Source organism: Furipterus horrens, unplaced genomic scaffold (assembly GCF_987537825.1).
Source record: "Furipterus horrens unplaced genomic scaffold, mFurHor1.1.pri manual_scaffold_6, whole genome shotgun sequence".
In the NCBI taxonomy this organism is placed as follows: Eukaryota; Metazoa; Chordata; class Mammalia; order Chiroptera; family Furipteridae; genus Furipterus; species Furipterus horrens.
The window spans coordinates 48280833-48302796 of NW_028327176.1; the positions used below are offsets into that span (position 1 = coordinate 48280833).

General features: G+C 41.1%; 1 protein-coding gene across 1 annotated transcript in view; it reads right to left on the reverse strand.

Annotated features, from left to right (window-relative positions):
* Positions 1 to 14687, reverse strand: part of LOC150006094 (uncharacterized) — a 67407-nt gene extending 52720 nt beyond the window's left edge. Inside the window, exons 1-3 of the mRNA XM_090280738.1 lie at positions 14606 to 14687; positions 6936 to 7018; positions 1889 to 1964 (exon numbers count right to left, since the gene is read on the reverse strand). Coding sequence (XP_090136864.1) covers positions 1889 to 1964; positions 6936 to 7018; positions 14606 to 14687 — 241 coding nt within the window. The remainder of the gene's footprint in view (positions 1 to 1888; positions 1965 to 6935; positions 7019 to 14605) is intronic.
* Between the last annotated feature and the right edge of the window lie 7277 nt (positions 14688 to 21964).

A 21964-nucleotide genomic window follows, 5' to 3' on the forward strand; every position in this document is an offset into this window, starting at 1 on the left:
CAAAGTCACCAAGGTAACTCATGCCAGACCGGGATGTTTTTATTCCAGTCAAGACAGAAATAGCAAAAACTAAAAGTGACACACTTTAAGCCAATAACCAGCCTCTCTTCTGTATATAGAGTTTCTGAGCTCCCTGCTCCATACTGCTAAGCTCAAGAAGAACTTAGAAGAAATTTAGAGGGTACATCTTCTAAGTCTCCAGTCTAAAGAGCTCCTCACCATTCTTTCTGGTAACACCACAGGCCAAGAGTAGAAGGCTCCTCTGAGCTAAAACCAAAGGTACACACTATTACGGATTCAAATGGTGGCAGGTAGAATGTGCTAGTGTAGGAATCAGAATCCACTGAGCACTAAGAGCAAACCTTTTAAGGTCTCTGGGTCTCAAGCTCCTCATCATATGCAAGTTATCTTTGATTAAGAGCATGAACTCTGGAGCCAAAATTCTCAGGCCCCAATCTTCACTTTTATTTTGTGAACTTGAACTTAGAACAGCACCTGACTCAGAATTATTGCTATATTCATATTGCCATTATTGATGTTATGGGTAAAATGATAATTAAAACATTGGTCCTTTCTATAGCACAGATTAGTAATAAGGGATAAACAAGATAAGAGTTTTTTTTAAATATTTTAAAAGAGTAAGAAAATTACTACATAAGCAAAATTTCTTTTATGTTTTTTTAACACATTCGACTGTGTTATTTCATTGATTCTAACACACTTTTTTAAACATGTTAACATTTCTGAAATTGGATGCAAGTTACAATTGTTGGAGTGACATAATTAATTTGGCAATTTTTTAATTTCTAATGATACATAAAATGATATCATAATTAGCATCTTTCATTCAATGAAATATGATAGTATGTTTTCAAGAAATGCAATTCAATTGGTTATTATTGCTGGATTCAGATCTCCGGTCCTGCTGATGATAATGATTTTATTTATTCTTCAGATGCCTTCTTTTTATTTTAAGCTAATTTGGTCTAGGAGTACTGAACCTTGAGGCAGAAAGACTGGGATCCAATCGCAATCAAAACAACCACAGGGTGGGGGTGGAGTCAGGGGCAGGGGGGCTTGATGAAATAAGGGGGAAAAAATCTCACCTACAGAAGAACACATGAAAGAAAACCAGGACATTCATGAAGAATAGTCCCAAAATATAGTCAGGTATGAATTATGGGATAAAAACAGCATTTCAAACCCATAGGGAAAGAATGAACTTACTGATTAATAAATTGACTGAAGACAAAAAGGCAGCTACTTAAACAGGGAAAGAAGAAGTAGAGTTGAAGCCCTTACTTATTCCTTACAGCAAAATAAATTCCAAATGTATTTAAATGTGAAAATAAAACGATAAATTATTTCAACATCAAAAACTTCTTACATATCCACTATGGGCAAAGTACTTTAGGGGACAAAACAAAGACTCCTCTCACAACACTTTCCAATGGGTCTAGAATAATAACTGCTATGAAAACAAGGAAAGGCAAAGGAGATGTGGAATGACAGGCATTTTCTGCTTTATTTATAAGCCTTTTCTTTGGTACATAAATGCACCAGAAGAACTTTGGAGCCCAGCAGACACTCTTAAATATGATGAAACTGCATAGACACCATAAAGAAAAGCATTATAAATCTAATGTTAATTAGATTTTTAAATATCTGAATAGGAAAAAGTCTATAGATAAGTGGCAACCTAGGGGGAGGGGGTCTGGGTGCAACATTTGGAACAAAGGGCAAATTTCCTTGCAAGTGTGCATTAGTTTTGCAATGTTCAAAATCCAGCTTAAGAAAGGAGAAACAGGATTCCAACTCTGCCACTGAGTAGTTTTGTAAGCTTGGGTAAGTTGCAAGCTCTCAGAGGCCAGAGCTCTGCTTCTGTTACCTGAGAGAGCTGGACTAGCTCGTGTATGGGGTCCTTCCAACTCCCACACCGTGCAATTGTCTGCAAACGTCCAGGTCTGCAAAAAGAGAACAGGAAAAATGTGTGTGGAAAGAAAATGGAATTTCATAGAGGATACAACATGGATTAAAAGACAGGTTGTTTTGCTTGAATTCCTAAACAATTACACTATAGAAATACAAAATAAGACTTCTCATTTGTAACTCAAAAAGTTTTTTTTAAATCATTATGGGTAAAAAGTAGCACAGAATCACATTATTAGCCAGTTCACAACCAACCAATTGTAAAATGTATTCCTCCTTTTAGGGAGAGAAATAAAGGGTCATTCAGGGGCTACCTTCCCTAGAGTGAAAATTAAATTCCTGTAAATCTGGAAGGAGGGCGGCATGTCCACTGAGCGAACCTAACACCTACCAAACCACAGAGGAAGTGAAAGCGGAGGGGGTTTTCCATCAAGAGCAGCGGGGAAATGAGGTCCCGGTAGGATTGCTGCGCACTGCCCGGCCCAGCTTCCCACGGAGCCTGATTCACAGCCCCAGTGACTGGGAAGGCCAGAGCAAGGATGTGGATTGGCCCCAACTAGCTCCTCATATTTCCCTAATCGACAATGCTCTGCTTACCCCAGACTATGTCACTTTTTACTCCCAGGTTATCTGCAGACCTCCGACTGTAGGAAAATGTCTCCTCTAACCCATGACGTCATCCCTACAGCCTGCGGGGCTCCCTGACGCTGCTTCCCTAACTCAGTCTCCCCGCTGTTCCAGAACAGTGGCACGTCAATAAAACACAGCAGCCCGCGATTCAGGTCTCATTAAGCTTTTGAGGAAATCTTTTCCCTTGGACAGTTAGAAAAGGAAACAGAGCAAAGACGTAAAACAGCAGCTCATTAGACCTGAAGCAGAGCATAGAGCCGAACCCCGCTCACTTGGAAGGGGTTGCTGAGCGCTCTTGGGAAGTCGCCGGCTCTATGAAAAGGAGTGCTTCTCTGCAGACGTAGAGCGGGAAATTTTGTTGGCGACATTTCTGTGAAGGGCAAGTGGTCTAATCCAAACACGAGGCTGTTAAATTGGGACAGAACAAAATTGTTGTAAGGGAGTGAGCCCTTACTTGGCAACATTGGAACCCCATGGACTGCCTTGCCCACCTGAGGCTGCTTGACCATCCTAGGACACTTACCCAGCTGGTCTTCCTAGAATGGAAGTAGGCTTGGGGAAAATAGCTTTTTAAACAGATAAGGACACTATTAAGGGTCCCTTCCTCACCAGGTGTCACTCCACACTTTGGTGTACACTGTCCTATTCCAAGGGCATCCAGTTGCCATCAGCCGCAGCAGGTCTGCTGAGACCTTATGAGAGTCTGCAAACAAGCCTCGGAAGTGAGATCCCAGTTTTCCAAGGTGGGGCTTGGAGCAAGAAGAGTCACCCAACTCAGGGCTCCTTCACTGGGGGGTCTTACTAAAATGCAGACCCTGGATCTGCAGTTCTGGGGTGGGCTCGAGGGACTGCATTTCTAACACGCTTCTGGGGCCGCACTCTTTGGGTGGCCAGGCCCAGGCTTCTGGAAAAGAAGATGCCACCTCCAGTTGGTCACCGCAGCCCAGGCTCTGATGGGAAACGGGTGTGGCTTCTGGGGATGACCAGTGCTGTCAAAGGGTCCTCCAAGTGAAAACGGTCATACCCCCACTTTTACTCATTTCAATCTCCTAAAGAGACTTTTCTTTTTAAATAAACCCTGTGGTTAACAACTAGCTTGTTAGTGAAAGGCCTGAGGGACACAGAGGAAGGCTTATGCTCTTCTACTCAGTTCATTAACTGGAGTAACAACCAATTTCGAGGTGATTATTGCTATTATAAGCTCTGATCAATATTTTAAACATGCTTCTAGGTTTTGAAGCTAAAGCAGGCACATGAGAGCAAGGAGAGCAGCTGTGTTGAGAATTAGTCATATCCCCAGATTAATATCTGATCTCTCCATCAAAGGGAACACAGGACACATTTAGTTAGGGTTCTAATTGTGCCTCCAATAAACCTCCACCACAGTGAAATATGAGCGCCCATAATTTTTAGTTTCAACTTCCTATACATAATCCATCTGACTAGATGGTCTCGAGCAAAGGCAGTTAAAGCAATTTGTTTCACTTATATAAAGGAATAAATCAGTGCTTAATTATGTGAGGTTTATTATTAACAGTGCTGGCAATCTGACCATATGCCATGACTTCATCTTTCTATATCAAGAAAAAATATGAGAATATACTGATTGCTTTTATGATGGCTTTCCCCACCCCAGAGTGGCGTACGGGGAGGAAGGGGGCGCACAATGTGACCCAATGAGTAAAAGAAGGGGCCAGGTGCTCACTGCCCTGAGCACCAGCAGCGGGCCTGGGACACAGACAGAATGGTCAGTGAAAGGTTGCCCTCGAGCAGGGGCAGGGAAACTTCACACCATCCCAAGCGCTACTTCCTATCATAGAAACAAGCCTATCAAATCTTTTTCTACAGGATAGCAATGTCTTTTCTAAACCAGCATTCAATCAGCAGCATGCAACAGAGGACAGAGATAGATTTGGTGTCTGAGATGTGGGTCAAAATCCCTGCTCTAGCTCTTACTAACTGTGAGTTCAGCAAGAGAGCTAACAATTTCCCTAGCTGAAAAATTCGGATATTATTGATGCCTCCCATCCAGGGTCATGTGAAGATTAGACATAATAGATAGATAACACCTGGCTCATATTAAATGCTTAGCAAAAAGTGGCTATCACTATAGGAATTCCTGTGCTGGGGAGAAATTGGAGACCTGAGACTTAATAGTGTTTACATCCTGTTGTCTTTAGTGATCTGATGACAACAGTGACAATATTTCAAATTGTGCTTTTGCCCTCTTGCCTTTGATATCTATTTCCAGCATCCAGGGCCAATTTCCACTACTTTTTATATTGCTGTGTGTCCCAAAGCAAATTGGTGAACCTCTCTGAGGCCTTTTTATACCAGTACGTTTTCTTGCCTGCATCACACAGAATGCTGGGAGGCTCTGAATTTACAAAGAAAGGGTGTTAAAACCTTTGGCATCAGAACTGGGAACAGGTAGCCTTGCTCAAGGAGTGCCTCCCACAGGCTTCTGGAACTCCTGATGTGGCTGATGGATGATTGCCCAGTCAGTGCATATTCTCCCGTCTTCCTTGGCCAAAGACTCCAGCTGCAGATCCCTGGCTAACATATGCCCTTGCAGGTCAGCGTGGTCAGTTGTACGCTGTGTATATTGTTATAGGGAATTTCCAGAAAACTTCTCTGAGGGAAGGACACACAGCAGGCATCTCGTCCTTTTGCCCTTGACTCCCTACCTAGGCATGGAAGTGACAATGACTAAAACTCCAGCTGTCATATTGGACCATGAGGCAGCCTTGGGACAGAGGCCACATGCTGAAATGAAGGAACAGGAAGATTGAGAGAACTAGGACCCTGATGACCCCGTGGAGTTGCCCTATAAGCCTAGACTGCTTGTCTCTGGACTTCTATTACATGAGAGAATAAAGAAACCTCATAACTGAAATGAGCTACTGTTATTTCTGACCTATGTTACTAATAGCCCAATGAAACTCTTTTTTTTCTTTTTTACACACATCCTCAACAGACTTTCACTCTGGAAGAACAGTGCTCCAGATCCGTGCTAAAAATGCAAAGGACTGAGCTTTCTCCAACACCAAGTTATTAATAAACCAGTATGTTTCCGTAGAGGGCTGCTAATGTTGATGTTCCTTCCATAGAGAAGGATTTATTTAAATTCATAATACTCTGGACTTGTAATAAATACCCAAAGACACACCTTCCTCAAGGTCTCTAGCTTAATTGGGTCCACGTTCTGAAGCTTATGAAGTCACCAGTCCTACATAGCTCTGCTTTTCATCCCTCACCAAGGCAGCCTAAAACTTTTTACTAGACATTGCAGCAAAATAAAATGTTCTTGAAAGCATTAAGGGTTGATGAACTGGTTTGGATTTTCTCCAAACCTCTAGACTTTCTCTCCTCCCCATAGATCTAAAACAAAATCCAGTCACTTGGAAATGAAGGCATTTGATTTGGGGCCACCACACACTGATTTATCCAGCAGAAGGTGCTTGCATTTTTCCAACCAGAGCGAAGAGCTCCCACCTCACTGTGCCACCCCTTGGGTGTGTTGCACTGGTTCTCAGCTGCCAGGCTACTTATGCTGGCCCATTTCTCACATCCAGGAAGAGGCCACTGACATGGCCTGACTTGAGAAAGTAACCATTCAGCACTGGAGAAATACGTAAGTCAAATGACATCCAAAGCCTAGTTAGTTTCCCTCACCATATCCTACTTGAGGTAACTAAAGTAGAGAGGAAAAAAGACAAAATCCAATTGAACTTTAACGAGGCATTCAATCCCAGTCCACACAACATTTCCATGTTGTTTTACTTTGCTTACCTTATATAGTGCTAATAAAACATGGGTAGGCTGACACTTAACTGGTGGGAATTAATTATTTGACAACCATCAGGGGCGGGTAACAGGCTGGTCTCAGGGTCCTGGTGTTATTTAAAATCTCCATTAAATGATAAAAAGAATATCCTGGACTAGGTGACTCAGTTGATTGGAGCATCATCCCACACACCAAAAGGCTGCGGATTTAGTTCCCAGTCAGGGCACATAGCTAGGTTGCAGGTTGAATCCCCAGTTGGGATGCACACGGGAGGCAATAGATCAATGTTTCATTCTCACATTGATCTCTCTCTCTCTCTCTCTCTCTCTCTCTCTCTTCTTTCTCTCTCTCCTAAAATCAATAAACATATCCTCAGGTGAGGATTAAATTCTTAAAAAAAAGAATAACTGTAATTTTTTACATGGGCAAATACGCTAGCAAAGTGGAATTTTTCATGTGTAAAAGTACAGGTAAAATTTTAAATGTCGCTATTTGATTAAAGAAAAATGGTTCATTTGAACACAGATTGATAAATAACAGAGAAAAGAGCAAAGGAATCCAAACACAAAACTAAGGCCATCCTACTCACCTCTGCCAGAAAAACCTGGCTGAAAAGAGAGGCAAAGGAGATTGACCAGTAGCTGCTCTGAGTTCTCCAATAATGATACAAGACTATGTAAAATGAACTCTAGCAGCTGGCTAGGAATTCTTTCCCTAAGTTAACAGGTAAACATTGTTTCACACCCAGAGCACACCCTGAAAGCTCAAGGTTCTGAATCTGCGGTTCAGTGACTCAGAATTTCACTTCCTAGCTCTAGAAAACCAAAAGGCAACTAGTAGGGCCAGTAGACCACTAGCAAGGAGATTTCAGTCCTGCCTTCAACAGTCTCCAGCAGGGATTTAACGAGGCGTGAATTTGCACAGCAAAGTAGATTTCTTCATTAAGTAGTTAATTAAACTCTTTTGAAAAAATGATCATGAACAGAGCTGATAAATTCAACCCAAATTAGAGCATTAATTAATCAGAACAATAGGTTTGCACACAAAAGTACAAAACAAAAAACTTTACAATGCCCATCTCCTCACATACATTCACACATATGTGCATAAACACTTTTGTTAATTACCCAACTCCAGTCATAAATTTCCTCTTAAATAGAGAGAAAAGGGACTTGGAACCTGAAAATATGAATATAGGAGAAGCCAGGTCTCAGTCCAATTTGCCCTGAAGTCGTAGAGAGAACCTGGATGACCTCTACTTCCAGGGGTGAATCCATTTCCAGGTCAAAGTCAACATCTTATTGTCTAGTTTTTTTATATTATTGGTTCAGTAAATTAATAGCTCCCTGCCTTTACTTGGAAATCTCAAAGTACAATTTCCTCTATATTCATCTTTGTACTCCTTAGAACATACTGGATTTCCCCAAACTGTAGTAATATGCTCAGAAATGAGAGCAATATTTCAGATGATTTATTTTGTAGCATTTGACCCTTAGCCCTCCCATACACACAAACACACCATGTCTCAGGAAACTATAGAGAAAATGGGTAGAATAGGCAGTCCATTTTTTAATGCCATTTTGCTCTGGATTACAGAATAAATACATACAAAATATTTGAAAGTGATTAGAAAACACACTAAAAAGAAAAAAAAAGTATCTCTTTGAACAGAGAAATGGACCCTAGTAGCATTATAGTGTCTCTTTTTTCAGACAGTTCAAAAAAGGTATATCATTTATAATCTGTAGGGAAAAAAAAATGTGTACTATTTTGTAACCCACTTAATGTTCAATACAGATTGAGCATTTTTCCATGCATTAAATATTCTTCTCCAGAGTTATTTTGAGTGACTGCATAATCTTCTATCAAATTTCTTACCATTCAGATGAAAATAAAAATATTACTCTAACTCCTCTATTACTAAGTATTCAGATTGTTTCTAATTTTTTACTATTAGGGACACTGCTTTAATGCCTCGTTAGAGTTAAGTCATTGCTCACATTCAGTATGACTTTTCTGGGACAAATTACTAGATTTAGAATTGTTGCAGCAAAGAGTGTGAACAATTAAAGCATTGACACATGTTGGCAACGTGCCCTGCAGATAAGTTCTACCAATCTCACTCTGCCATTAATACATAAAAATGTCCCAAAATACTGCCAATTTCCCTATGTCTTCACCAGCTTTATTTTTCCTCTTTGACAATTAAAAACGGCCTATCAATTAAAATTTATTTTATTATTTCTAGTAAGGTTGAGCATGTATTTGTTTGTTGATTGTCCATTTGTATTTCTTCTTTGTGAACTATTTATTTATGGTCATCACACATTTTTCTATTAGGCTATTTTTGTCTCTTTATTTGGCTGGTAAGAAGGTTGTATGCATTGGGGACATGCACATTTTAGCTCTCGTAAAGCCCGTACATATGCTTTTCCCAGTTGTTTGTCTTTTAACTTTCATCATAGTTTTGATATATAGAAATGTTGGAGGATTTTTGTAGCCTCCATCCTCCTTCCCTCATTTATTTTTATAAAGTCTTTCTCTGACTTATATCATTATTTATTATATTCATCAACTTTTTCTCCCATCATATTTACTGGTTTCTGTTTTGCTTTTGTTTATAGCCTACATACTTAATCCATCTGAAATTTATTTTGCCATCGTGAGAGGAACGTTCTCTCTGACCCATTCTAAATGGTTATTCATGAGTCCCAATTTACCACACTGATTCATATGCAGTCACTACTTTATTTATACTGCACTGTATATGGGTTGTAATTTTAGCATAATGATTAAAAGCTTGGTTTTGGGAGTCAGACAGGCATAATTCAAATTCATCCCTCCTGCCCTTGTGACCTGAGGCCAATTACCCAACCTCTTTAAGCTTCAATTTTCTCACCTGTAAAGCTCTTAGCAATGGACCTTGCATGTATTACATGCTCAATAAATATTAAACATTAGTAACGTTTTCAATAAGATCTCAGAATGACCACCCAAATTCTACATCTGCAATTGATTTGTTGTCACCCCAACATTGAAAAATAGTTTAGATAATTTTCCCAATAGCCTGAAGCTAGTAAGGCAACTCTCCTCACCTCAACCATGTGGGTAGAGCCCAATGACAGCCCAAGGGAAACCAGAGTCCCTGCATTTCTCTACCAAGCTCCTGTCCTCCCCTTCTCCTCCTGTCTATCAATATGAGTCACCGCAAGCAGGCAGCAGATCAAGAGGAATCCACAACCACAGGTCAACACCTCTGCTCTCCCCACCTGCGAAACAGTCTCCTCACCAGCCTCCCTAACTTGGAGACCACTTGTTTTATTCTGTGCCTTAAAAATTTTATTTTTCCTCACGGAAGAACTAGTGTCATTACACTTGGAGACCTGGATAGTTTAGACTTCAGGAGAAAAGGAAGCTGGGGAGAGAACTCTAGCATAAGATACTAACAATGGTTGTGCAATTAATTCGGTAAACTGTCCCAATCTCAGATGACTTCTAAGGACCAAAAACACACAACCTGGTTGCAAAGCCAAGCAGTTAAATCTGAGGCATAAATCTTGGTAACAAAGCACCCCACCTCTCTCTTAAATCATTATATTCACTCTAATATTTCCTCTGCACAGAGCTGGGAGGCAGCTTGATATATAGTGGAAAGAATCCAGTACCTGGAGTTAGATTTAGCTGTGTGAACTTGGGCAAGGGAATGGGTTAGCTCATCTGTAAAATGGAGACAAAGCTGCTAACCTCACAGAATTATAGTGAGACTCAAATTCCCTAACACTGAAGGTGCTCATGAATGGTAAGACTTATTCTATAATCATTGGCACTTCTGTGTATACATATATTGTTTTCTCTATATTCTCTCAGCTAAGGTCCTAGGATTTGAGAGCTGGAAGGGACATAGATCCAATCATCTGACTCTTCATTCTGCACATGAGGAATCAAGACCTAGCACAGAGGTCAAAAGACATCTCTAAGACACACAGTCAGATAACCACCAACCCCCATCCCCTGTCTTCTAGTCTAGTTCAGTTCAGCATTAACTTTAGCATCTACTATATGCCATAAGACGGGGGGAGGGTGCAGTATGAAATGAAGAATGAGACAGTCTTTTCCCTTGAGTAGCTCAAATTCCAATTCCTCTCTGGGTACCCACTCTCTCCCATTAGGTGATAAAATTCTCAACAAGGAAGACTGAATCTGCCACCACTTTCTAGAACCCCATAGGAGCCAAAGTCCTATTATGCATACAATAGGTACCCAACACATTTTGGAAAGAACTGAGATACATCTTTATTTCCATGTCAGGTCTGCTCCAGACGGATGAAACCATTTCCCCAAGTAACCCAGATCTCACACTACAACATGCTTTATTCTCTAGGGCACTATTCTCTCCTTAGCCTCAGGCAAGCCCCACACAGTAAGAGAATCAGACTCCAGGGCTTCCAGGTCTCTCATAGCACCATCTCTTCTCTTTCTCTCTGATAATATAGAAAAATGCAGCAGATAATGCAGGGCAGCCCACCCTCTGAGTTATGGGCAAGAGCCTCCTGCATGCATTCCCCACTCAGGGTACCAGTGGCATGAGGGTGTTATAATTATGTCCTTGACTTCATTCTCTCTTCTTCTTTAGCCTTCACTGATCCATCACTTTTATCCATCAAGCTTTAGATTTCATATGTAGGCCTTTGCTTTCAGTGTTTCCATGTCTGCTACACTATCAACTAGCGGCTGTAAAGAATTCTCTAGAAGCCAACCAAGCTTTCCTGGCCAAGTACCGTGGGGTCCAAGTGGCTACTGCATTTTGGCAGATGGTGCCTGTGGCTTCCCGAGTCTTCCAGTCAACGTCAAGGCGATTGCAAGCCACTTCGAAATTGCTTACTCCCTGCGTGCACATTCCTATCTCCTTCTTCTGGCTTGAGTTGAGAGAGCCAGGGAGTGGGGTCTCTGCCTCTGAAGAGGATCTACCTCTGCATATAGCCATAATTTGATGCCTCTCTCTGGGATATATATTGCAAGTTATTGAGCCAAGAGTTTATTATCGAGCTTAGCATGAATATATACAGTGAGGAGAGTTGAGTGCAAAACCAAATGTTCCGAGTGTTCCTAATTCCATGTGTTTTGAAGTGCCTGAAGCAGGAATTTTATGGAAGAGGGAGAAAGGCTCTTCCCTGGTGGTAAATTAAAGCTACATCTCTTTAGCTTTGGATCACGATCAGGCCCTTAACAGTTAACTAATCCCATTCTCTCTTTATTTTCTAATTGCATTCTTACCAACAAGGCTAAGCCTTATTTTCATAATATAGGAAGCCTTGCTAAAAAGCTTCTCTGTTCTGAGGCTCCCTCTAAAACATGTCTTGGCTTTCAATGGTAATGAACTCTTTTATAATGAACGCTTCGCTTTAATGCACACTCTCTTTGGTTTCCAGGAACTGCCTTATAATTATACAGCTCAGTATTGCATGTCAGAGGTTTGCTTCACCTTTAATATTTTATGAAGAAATTCATATTTTGACAGTAAAAATATTTAACCCAGAGGACCTGAAACCCAGACTATTATTTTGTAAAGTAGCCATCGAGCTGCACACTGTGCACCCCTGGTTTCCCCAGTGCATACTCACACTCTTTGATACTCTCTGAGCAGACCCAACCACATGCTGTCCAGATGGAAACCTGGCTGTATCATTACATTATATTGAAATAACCCAATACCACCTGTTTCTGTTGGGGCTCCTGCCAACATTTTCCCATAAAACATTTATTTTGCTAATATTTTAGTTGGTCACCACAGAAGGACACTTGAAGTTAAAGATTTACCATGTGTTGCAGTCACTCAGAGCCAAGAGAGGCAAAAAAATAAAAAGCCCTTTGAAACCAGGCAGTGGAGTTTGAGAAGAGCAAATATCTATCTATTGTTTCCGAAGGTGGATGCCTCGCCTGGCATGATGCAATCACGGGCAGGAGGATTTCACGACAAGATTTTCTTGGCAACCTTCACAGAATGAACTGCTCTAGTGTCTCTGGTGCTCATCCTTGGATTGTAAAAATATTTTCAGCTTTGTAAGGAGCCTTTTCTGCTTCTTGGCAAATTTTACCCCCACCAAAAACGTTGCATTTATAAATACATTCATAGAGATAGGAAATTAATTTCTTTGACATACAGAAACACAGGTATATACCATTGTCATTCCACCAAAAACAGGATGGAGGGCTGGTGCTACATATTGAGAACAGCTCCTGAATATGACGTTCAAAGGCATTAGATGTCCTTGGAGGCAGAAGCAATGAACTTATCTTCAGGATTGAGCATTCAATGGAACCCCTTGGTTAGGAAACACAACATAACCTTAACCAAGTTGTTCAGTGATTTGTTTCTCTTTTTCTGTCCTCTACAACTACATCACCACTTGTTATAAAGTACAAAGTTAAAGCTTAACGAACTCAGAGGTTGGAAGGCCATTGGAATAGTTTGCCAAAGGTGTCACGTGGAACTCCTTGCACCGAGTTAAACGTTCAGAAGAAAGACCTGCGTCATCTACGCTTCCCTTACCCCTGGAGCTGAATCCAGCTCCCCTGCTAGTTTTATCTTACGCCAGCATTACTATCTTAATTTTCTCCTGCACTCTGAACCCCTTCTCCAAAACGAACCCCAGAGAACTAAGGAAAACATACAAAGAAATGAATGGAGTTTGACTACAGGTGCTTAAGTTGTCCAAACTTTGGCTCTCATGGTGCCTGGAATCTCCATAATATTTTCCCAGAATTCTGATTCAGTGCAAAGTGGTATTCCTTTCACCTATTGTAACTGGTGATTCAATTACAAAGGTTAACTGCATGGCGTCTGCCCCCTCTGCCCCCCAGTTAATTAGGAGGCTGGATCTTCCCCTGACCTCCTGCTAGACTGATGATCACTAGAAATCAGAGGAAGGGAAAGGGAATAGTGTTAGCCTGGAGCCCCACTCATCTAATGAGTCCATTTTTCAGCTGCAGGAGCTCTTTCACACCAAAATGCCCATTTTGCATTGTAAAAGTAATTTATATTTTAGATATTTGTTTTAAAAGCCAACTTGTAACCTGTAATGGCTATAGATATAGATTAATAATCACAAGTAAATCAATGTAGCTCTCTTGACAGCTCCCATTCATGTTCACATATCCTCCCTGAAGACAGATAATCATATAATTAAGTGATCCATTTTTCGGCATATATGGCTGTACAAAAGACAGTGCAACAATGAATTTGGTGTGTACTTTGGTTCAAAGTAGGAAATACTGAGTAATCACCTTTTTTATGAAAGCACTTGACCTTTAAATTGATACCTGCCCCCAACAGTTCATAATTATTGTCCAAAGAAGTGCTGAACACAGCACAGATAATCCAAAGGTGTTTCATCTATAACTTACTGTTATACTTTATGTCCAGTTGGCAATATCAGCTGACTGCCATTGAGATTTTCTGTCAATACAAGCCTTGATTTCTTTTTATTTTCTAAGGCTGTGAATCTAAATTCTTAAGACCAACATAAATTTATAAATATCACTTGCAACTGCATCATTCTACTTCTAGAGAATCTCAGCATTTCAGATGGCATGAACCAGGACAAGTGGTAACTCAGCCTGAAATGTTGAGTCTGCTCCCAAAATAGAAGAGTTTCCCTTGAGGGGAGTTGCCACATTTAGCCAATAAAAATGCAAGATGGCCAGCTAAATTTGAATTTCAGAGGTGTAAGTATGTCCGATACAGCAAACTGTTCACTGTGTATTTGAAATTCAAACTGAACTGGGCATCTTGTAGTCTTTCTGGCAGCTGAGCACCCAAGCACTCAGTCTCTGATTTGCCCTAGTTGACTTTTTTCCTTCTTCCTACAAAGGAAAACATCAAATATGAACAGCTACAGCAGCCTGCTTACACAAGTCGCTGATGTCTGAAAACTAGGAGGGCTAAGAAGTCAATATCCATCATCCTTTCTGCTATTTATTTGTATTTGGTACTGATTAGACTGTTTCCCTGCTCATGATTAAACAAGTCTCTTAATCATTGCCTCAATTCCTGGAATCCTTTATCAAGAGCAAGGACAACTCTGTCCAGTCAGAACAAGGAAAAATGGGAAACTTATGCTAATATTTAAAAGCTTTTTGCTTATCCTGCCAGCATCTATCAGAATGTGCACATTTGGGCAGATTAATCATGAGAAAAGAAATGCTCAAGGAGATGCAATGGTTTCTGACGCAGTCAAATCTGTTCTTTTGAGCACTGACAATGTGCCCTTTCTTCTGCAAAGGTGTCCTTCCTGTATTCCACACTCAGGTCTAGTCCCAGAGAAACGGCTGGGGCTGCCATGGTGAGAAGAGGACCTTGAGACCAGCAGCCACACCATGACCAGGTGGTGAAGCTGGAAGAGGTCCTGGCTCCGCAATAGCAAAAACTCCTCCTTCAACACTGGCCATACCCCTTTCCTTTCCAAGGCTGGGGAAAAAAATTTTCTCGGCTCTCTTCCTTTTAGTTTGCATTCCTTTTAGTTTGCATAGAGGGCTGCTATAGACTAAATCTGAAATGATCACTTCTCAGAGGAAAGCAAAGCTAGGAATCCACATTAAATCAGGAAACCAAGAGGGCGGACTGAAAACATGAATCTTTTCTTTATTGAACTACTGAATTGATGAGAATCAATAGCAATTTTAAATGTTTCCATTTCGCATTTAAAATGTTTTATATTTGTCTATTAGTTTAGAGTTAAAAGAGCATGTTCACTTACCTCATTTTATTCCACAGTGATTTACTGTTCAAAAGAAACTTAAGAGCACTTTGATCAATCTCTAAAAGGCATGAAATCATTTTCTTAGCCAAGTGGTTCTCAAAGTGTGGTCTCCAACAAGCAGCATCAGCACCACCCTGGGTCTCATCAAAAATGTACTTTCTTGGGCCCTAGTCCAGGCCTGTTGAATCAGAACCTCTGTTGTAACAGGACCCCCAGAGGACTTCTGTGCATCCTATAGTTTGAGAACCACTTTCCCAGCCTACTAGAGACTGCCAGAGTAGCCCAAGAATCTCTACACCATCTGACCCAAATGGTGGAAATTTCCAACACTCTTTGTAAATACTCTATTATCTCTCTCTGCTGATGATGGAGTTGACACTTCAGATTTCTGTGTCAAACAGGAACAGGCCATTAATGCAGTAGTTTGCCACATCAAGAAGACGGTCTCTATTTATCACTCTTTACACCTCCTCCCTATAAGACATACATGGGCTGCCTCTGCCCATTTCATAGTACCTCCCCCAAACCCTCAAGCCTTCCTTTTGGAACATCCCACACACCCTCTTCACACCCTTTTCAATAAAATGCAGCCCTCTGTAATCTTAACCTCCAGCCTGTATCACCTCTGGCCTCTACACTCACCCATCCCCCACAATCCTTCTTCGGCCTCCCCCTTTTGTGCAGTCTCCTAAGCTTCTTTCTCATCTATAGCCTCCCTCTATGCACCATCTTGTACCCAAAAACCTCTGTCAGCCCCCAAAACTATAACCTATTGTTAGGGATAAAGAAGCAAGCCAGTGACTCTCAAACCAGTAGGAGATAATTAACAGATGAATCATGGAAAAGGGGTGAGGAAATGACATTCTGCAGCTCCTCACACATATCTCTGGGATCAAAAGGAGGAAGACTGTTGTCACCAAACACAGAGAAATTGGAAGATGTAGCTAGATAACTTTGCAAATAAATTGAGGATAGACCCATAACTAGATAACCCTTCATCAATTACACCCTGTGTTAAGTAGTTAATCGCGTTAGATTGTGAACCCAGATTAACCAGTGATGGAGAAACGGAGGAGGAGGGGAGGGGAAGCTAATCGCACTAGGGAGGGGAGTTAATCGCATTAGTATAAAACCAGTTTTCTTTGTCTACTTCACGCACGCATGCCCCTGGCTGGCTGTGCGCTCGACTCTGCAGACCCATGAATAAACGCCTTGCTTTGCTGCTCAAGTCCTGTGTATCCCAGTGATTTATTGTAAGCATTTCTCACACTATCTACTCACCTTCCCACTCCTATTCTGTTCCCCTTTTCCTTCCTGAGTAATAAGCACTGTCCTCTTTCCCACATATCAGCCAGCCTCTCCATATCTGGCTGCTAATCCCATTTCCACTGTCTTCCTGATGGATCCTGTTTTCTGCCCCTAGGACAGTAATCACCAGCCTACTTCTCTCTCCCGTACTCTGACATCATCAGTCTTTGGCTTTTATTTCTGCTGTGAAGGCCACAGTCGTCTCGAACTTTCATACTCATCTCTTTTTATTATCTATCCACCAGTTTACATTTAAAATAAATTTGAGTGAATAAGATAGTTTATTTGAAGGGATATATAAGATAAATAGTTGTTCAGGTGAGATGAACAATTGGAAGTGGTAACAGAACAGATGCTGGTGTAAAATGCTGACGCAGCAGGAAGGAAGGGCATTTCCAGAAGTAGGAAATGTTAAGTAAGTAGTGAGAAAGTATCCAGGCACAGAGGCAAGCACAGTACTGCAAACCACAGGTGGCCATGCCAATATGGGAAGAGCAGAGGAGAGGTTCAGGTAAAACAAAGATTTTGAAACTTTCTTAGGTCAAAGACCAGTTTGAGAATCTAATAAGATCCAAAGACAGTCTTAGTATTTTTTTAAGTATAAATGAGTAAAAGTTTGTGTTTATTCCAGGAAATGGGAAGGTCCCACAAAGCCCAGGTAAAGAAACATGATTGATTTAGAAAGACGGGTTTGAGAGCCTGTCAAAAAATATATCAGTACAGAAAATGTGAAAGAGCTGGGTCCTCATCCTAAGCGGTAAAGTAAGATTTTCAGAGGGGTAGTGCCTGTTTTCAAATTAACACAACTCATGTACAACTTTGACTATGATTCTGTAAAATCCATGTTTTGATTTCAGAAACTCTAGGCCAGCGATGTTGGCTTGATGCCAGAAAGACCAAGCACTAACATATTTTGACTATGATGTCATAAATAGAGTCCAGGAAATAATTATCACTGGGCAGATAAAAGGAAAACATCTTAAAAGAGAATATAAACTTCTTAATCCACTGTAGAGGCATCATGGTGAAAATTTCTGTGCATTGGAGAAAGAAAATTCAGTAATGTGTATAAGTTGTGGTTTGCATGTGTGGAAATTTAGAGGGAAAAAACACACCTGAATTGCAAATGTATTGGTTCCATCTACCAAGGGCTAGTCTACAAATTCAGAATGATTATCATTTTTGTGTTTTCCATGTGATAGTATCAGTTAACATGTATCCAGACATTGCTATGTGCCAAACACCTTACATGCCTTATCTCAGTTAATCCCCTCTCTTACCCTATGAGGCTGATACTCATGCAAATGAGGAGCTAAGACCCCAAGAGCCCAAGTGAAGAATGGCTAAATCACTGTCCTAGAACCCAAAGGCAGTATGGTCTACACCAAGATTAAGTTGGACAGCCTGACCCCTGCAGAGGTCCATTCTGGATCCAGCAATAGTTGTTACTCTGATCCATGTGGCTCAAAATGTGAATTCCCCCATCAGACTGTTTTCCAACCAGACTCGCAAACCATAATTGGATTATGCAGTTGGAATCTGAGAAACAGGAAAGTGCAAATGGTCAAAATAATGAGCACTCATTAAGCTCCTCGGAAAGAACAACATAGTCTTTCAAGGCAGTTCCTATGAACAAGTTTGTTTGAAGACAAGGACTATGAAGTTAGGCAGGACATCAAGGATGTGATCATTGCTTTTAGAGATATCTCTTGGTCATTTTTCCCCAGTACCTGCTCCTCCACTTGTTTTCCCAGAGAAAATATGGAGGTACTCACTTACTAAAAATAAACTTGCTCCCTAGTCCACCCCAGAGCAAGATCAAGTGGCTACCATGGGAGTGATATGAAAATGGAATCATTTCCGTGAAATACCCAAGGGTGCTTTTTTGCTTTTAAGAGCAATGAAATCACTTTATTTGAGTAATTTATTATTTCCACCAGTTATTCAAATATTTTGTCTACATGTTGAAAAATTAGCCCTTATTCAAACAAGTTCTTGCTTTTAGAGCAAAAGCATTCTAAATATTCAGTAAAACTATGACTCTAGCAAAAGAATACACTGAAAGATAAATTAAAGACACATGCTTTCTTTCCCATTAGATAAGCAAACTTATAAAAATATTATAAATAAAAAATTAAAAGACTGTACCTCTCTTCAACAGACACTGGGTTTTACATACCGGATTTTGGATGCCTCAGCTCAAAGGAGGTTTATTGCATCCGAACACCACTTGGTCACCCTCTGCCCTGACTTCCATGCTAAGTAGGCAAGTAGATTCAATCACTTTTGAAAATGGAGGTTTAGGCTGGTCTTTGTTTTAACCCTGGTATTCTTTTCTTCTTTTTTATTAATTTTTTTTTCTATTACAGTTGTCCCACTTTCCCCCCATCGTTCTCCCCTACCCTGCCCACCCCTTCTCCCTCAGTCCATCCCCATCCCATTGTCCATGTCCATGGGTCATTCATACTAGTTCAACCCTGGTATTCTTAGCCTCAGACACTAATGGTATGCAGACATAAACTTTATTAAATGTAGATTGTGGCTGACATTATCAGAAAGAATTAGTTTGTTGTTCAACAGTTGTCATGTTAGAGATGTTTTCCATTGCTACAGTTATTGTTATGTTTACATGGATAACTGTCCCCTTTTCATCCAAGTCATGGATATGCCATTAGATGAGAAGAGAAGGGAAATGGGAAGGAATAGTAAGGTGCATAAGAGGAGAAAAGGACTATTTACTAGATACTTTCTGAGTTCCTGAAGGGAACAAAGTGAGTACAAGAGACCAATTATTGTACTCAGAAGTGTAACAGTCTCCCTTTTAGAATCTTGTGTCCTTGGTAAAAGCAGATGGAGACATGACTAAAATTAAGCATTTTTCTTCCTGGAAAACAAGGTCAATTATACTTTCTTAAAGAAATACAGTAGTCCCTCGCTATACCGTGGTTTACTTATCGTGGCCTCACAGTATCACGGAATTTTTAAAAATATTATATTTATTTATAGTGGATTTTTTGCTACATCACAGAATTTTTGCGGTACTGTATACGTATGTTGTTAAAGTTACGTAAGTTTAAGAGTGTAGAATAAATGTAAGGTTCCTATTTCGCAGGTGAGTCTGGAACATAATACCCATGATAAGTGAGGGAATACTGTACCTCTCACTGGAGGAGGAAAAGATGGAGGGCATGTAGATGGAAACTGAGCCCACTTGCTCTTGCCCCCAACTCAGATACTTGGCTGATCTGAAAAATAAACTGAACATTCAACACAATCTTAGCTGATATGGGTTTGGAAGCCAAGGAGTAGAGAAGATGCTTCACAACGAGTGGTAAAGATTCATAGGTCAAAGGGGAAATACCCCATGCATGGTGCCTGCAGCCGTGAAAAGCCTGGTCAGAGATCGCAGGTTTGCAGCTCCCTCCCCTCCCAGGACAGAGTTGGGAGTGACTTGGATACACAAAGTCAGGGAGATCCAGGCTATACACACACACACACAGCAAACAGCACACCCATAGCTGCAGTGGCAAATGCCAACCGGGAGAGAGCCGGAGAGAGAGGGATTCTATCTGCACCTGGGTCCGGTGGAGGCAGGCTGTGACTGTGAGAGACTTTTGGCTCTTTAGAGAGGTGGTGTGTGTGGAAAGATGGACAATGACTCAGTGCTTCAGTAGGAGTGCCCGGAGAAACTTTTTAAAAGGGGATCTGAGGAATGCAGGGTAGGGACCCCATGCATAGCTGCCCTTCCAGCAAGGGGAAAGGATTGAAGGTGTGGTTTGCTCCCACTGAATGCAATTGGGCAGAGAGATCAGAAAGGTGCACAGTGATGGGATTTCTCAGCCTCAGCCTAGCACATCTGGCAGGGTGGAGAGTTCAAGACTCTGTCTGCTGCAAGGGCAGTGAGCTAGGAACTGGATGGGCAAGAGTTGAGCAACTGAGATTGTTTACAGCCAGACAGAGCCCACCTGCCTGGTTTAGACCGAATCTCCAGGAAGGGAAGGATGCACCCAGCACCCACCCCCTGCAGGATCATAAGCACCACCAACTGGAAAGATCTGCAAAATAGGCAGGATAGGCTCAAGAACCCTCTGTGGAGTGCATATCCACAAGAGAAAGACAGAAAGGGTAATGTCTAAAGGGCCCATTTTGAACTTCTCTCAGGAAGACAAAATACACTGGTTCCTAGGGCCCTATTCCACTGAGGCCAGCGAAGCAGGGAGATCAGAAATCAGTGCTGCAAGGGTGAATCAGGGCCCTGCCCAGCCCCAGCCCACACACAGAGCTGCCATCAAATAGGAAAGAGTTGACCCTCTTACACAGATTGGCCCCCTATTTGAAATGGACAGCTAATTCATCAGAAACTTCACATTACTGGAAATACGCTGGGACAGACTAAGATGGGTGTGCAGAGGCAGGGCAAACACACCCAAAATTTTCCCAGAAGATTAAACAGTGCCTTCCCAGGGAGACCCAGGGACTCCACCCTCCCAATGACAAGAGAAGCCCCCTCTACAGGCAAGTGAAAGTGATACAGGTAGTGCTGCCAGAAGTTGGATGACCCACCCTGGGACCTTGAGCTGATAGAAAGCCAGAGGCAGATCTAGAAAGAGGAGACAGAAGGCAAACACCAAACTGCTGAGATAAATTTCACCTTGTTCTTCAGAATTTGCATTTTTTTCTTCTTTTTTGCATGGTCTTTTAATATTTATTCTATTGCTTCAATTGCAGTCTAACTAATTCACTATGCATTGTCTTTTTTTTTTTCATTTTATTTAGATTTTATACTATTTTTAGTATGATGTTATTTCAAATCTCACATTGTACACTTCCCCTGTCTTACTTCATTTTTGCCTTCTTCCTGCCCTTTCTTATTTTCATTGTAAATTTTTTTCCCCTATTCTACACCTTATTCCTATCTGTTACTCTTACTATTTCTCCTCCCTCTGTCCTCTCAAAAGCGTTCTTTCTTCCCTTAGTCAGTTCACATTCTTTTTCCCCTTCTTGTAATATTTTTATTTTCTTCCCACTTTTATAAATTTTGGTTTGTTTGGCATAGATAATACAGTTATTACTCTTCTTCCTCAACAGTATTATTATTTGTTCACTTTTTTTTTTAAATTTCAAAACTCATGGGTAACTCTCCCTCTGTCTTACTCCATTTTGCCTTCCTTCTGCCTTTGCTTATTTGAGTTTGGAATTTTATTTTTTCCCCTTTCTTAGCCTGGATTCTATTCCTTACTCTTATTATTTCTCTTCCCCCTATCCTCTCAAAACCATTTTTCTTTTTTTTTCTTTTTTTTTTTCAGATTTAATGTGTTTTATTGATTAAAATATTACATTTGTGCCAATTTCCCTTCCCTCTGCTCCCCTCCACCCGGTGGCCCCCCTCCTTCCAGTTGTCCCCCCCTTTTAGATTATGTCCATTAGTTGTGCATACAGTTCCTCCCAATCTCTCTCCGTCTATTCCATTCCCTCCTACCTTGATCCCCAATTCCTATATCATCTCCCTCCCTTTCCCCATTCCCCCTCCCTGTTGACCTCCCCCCAATAT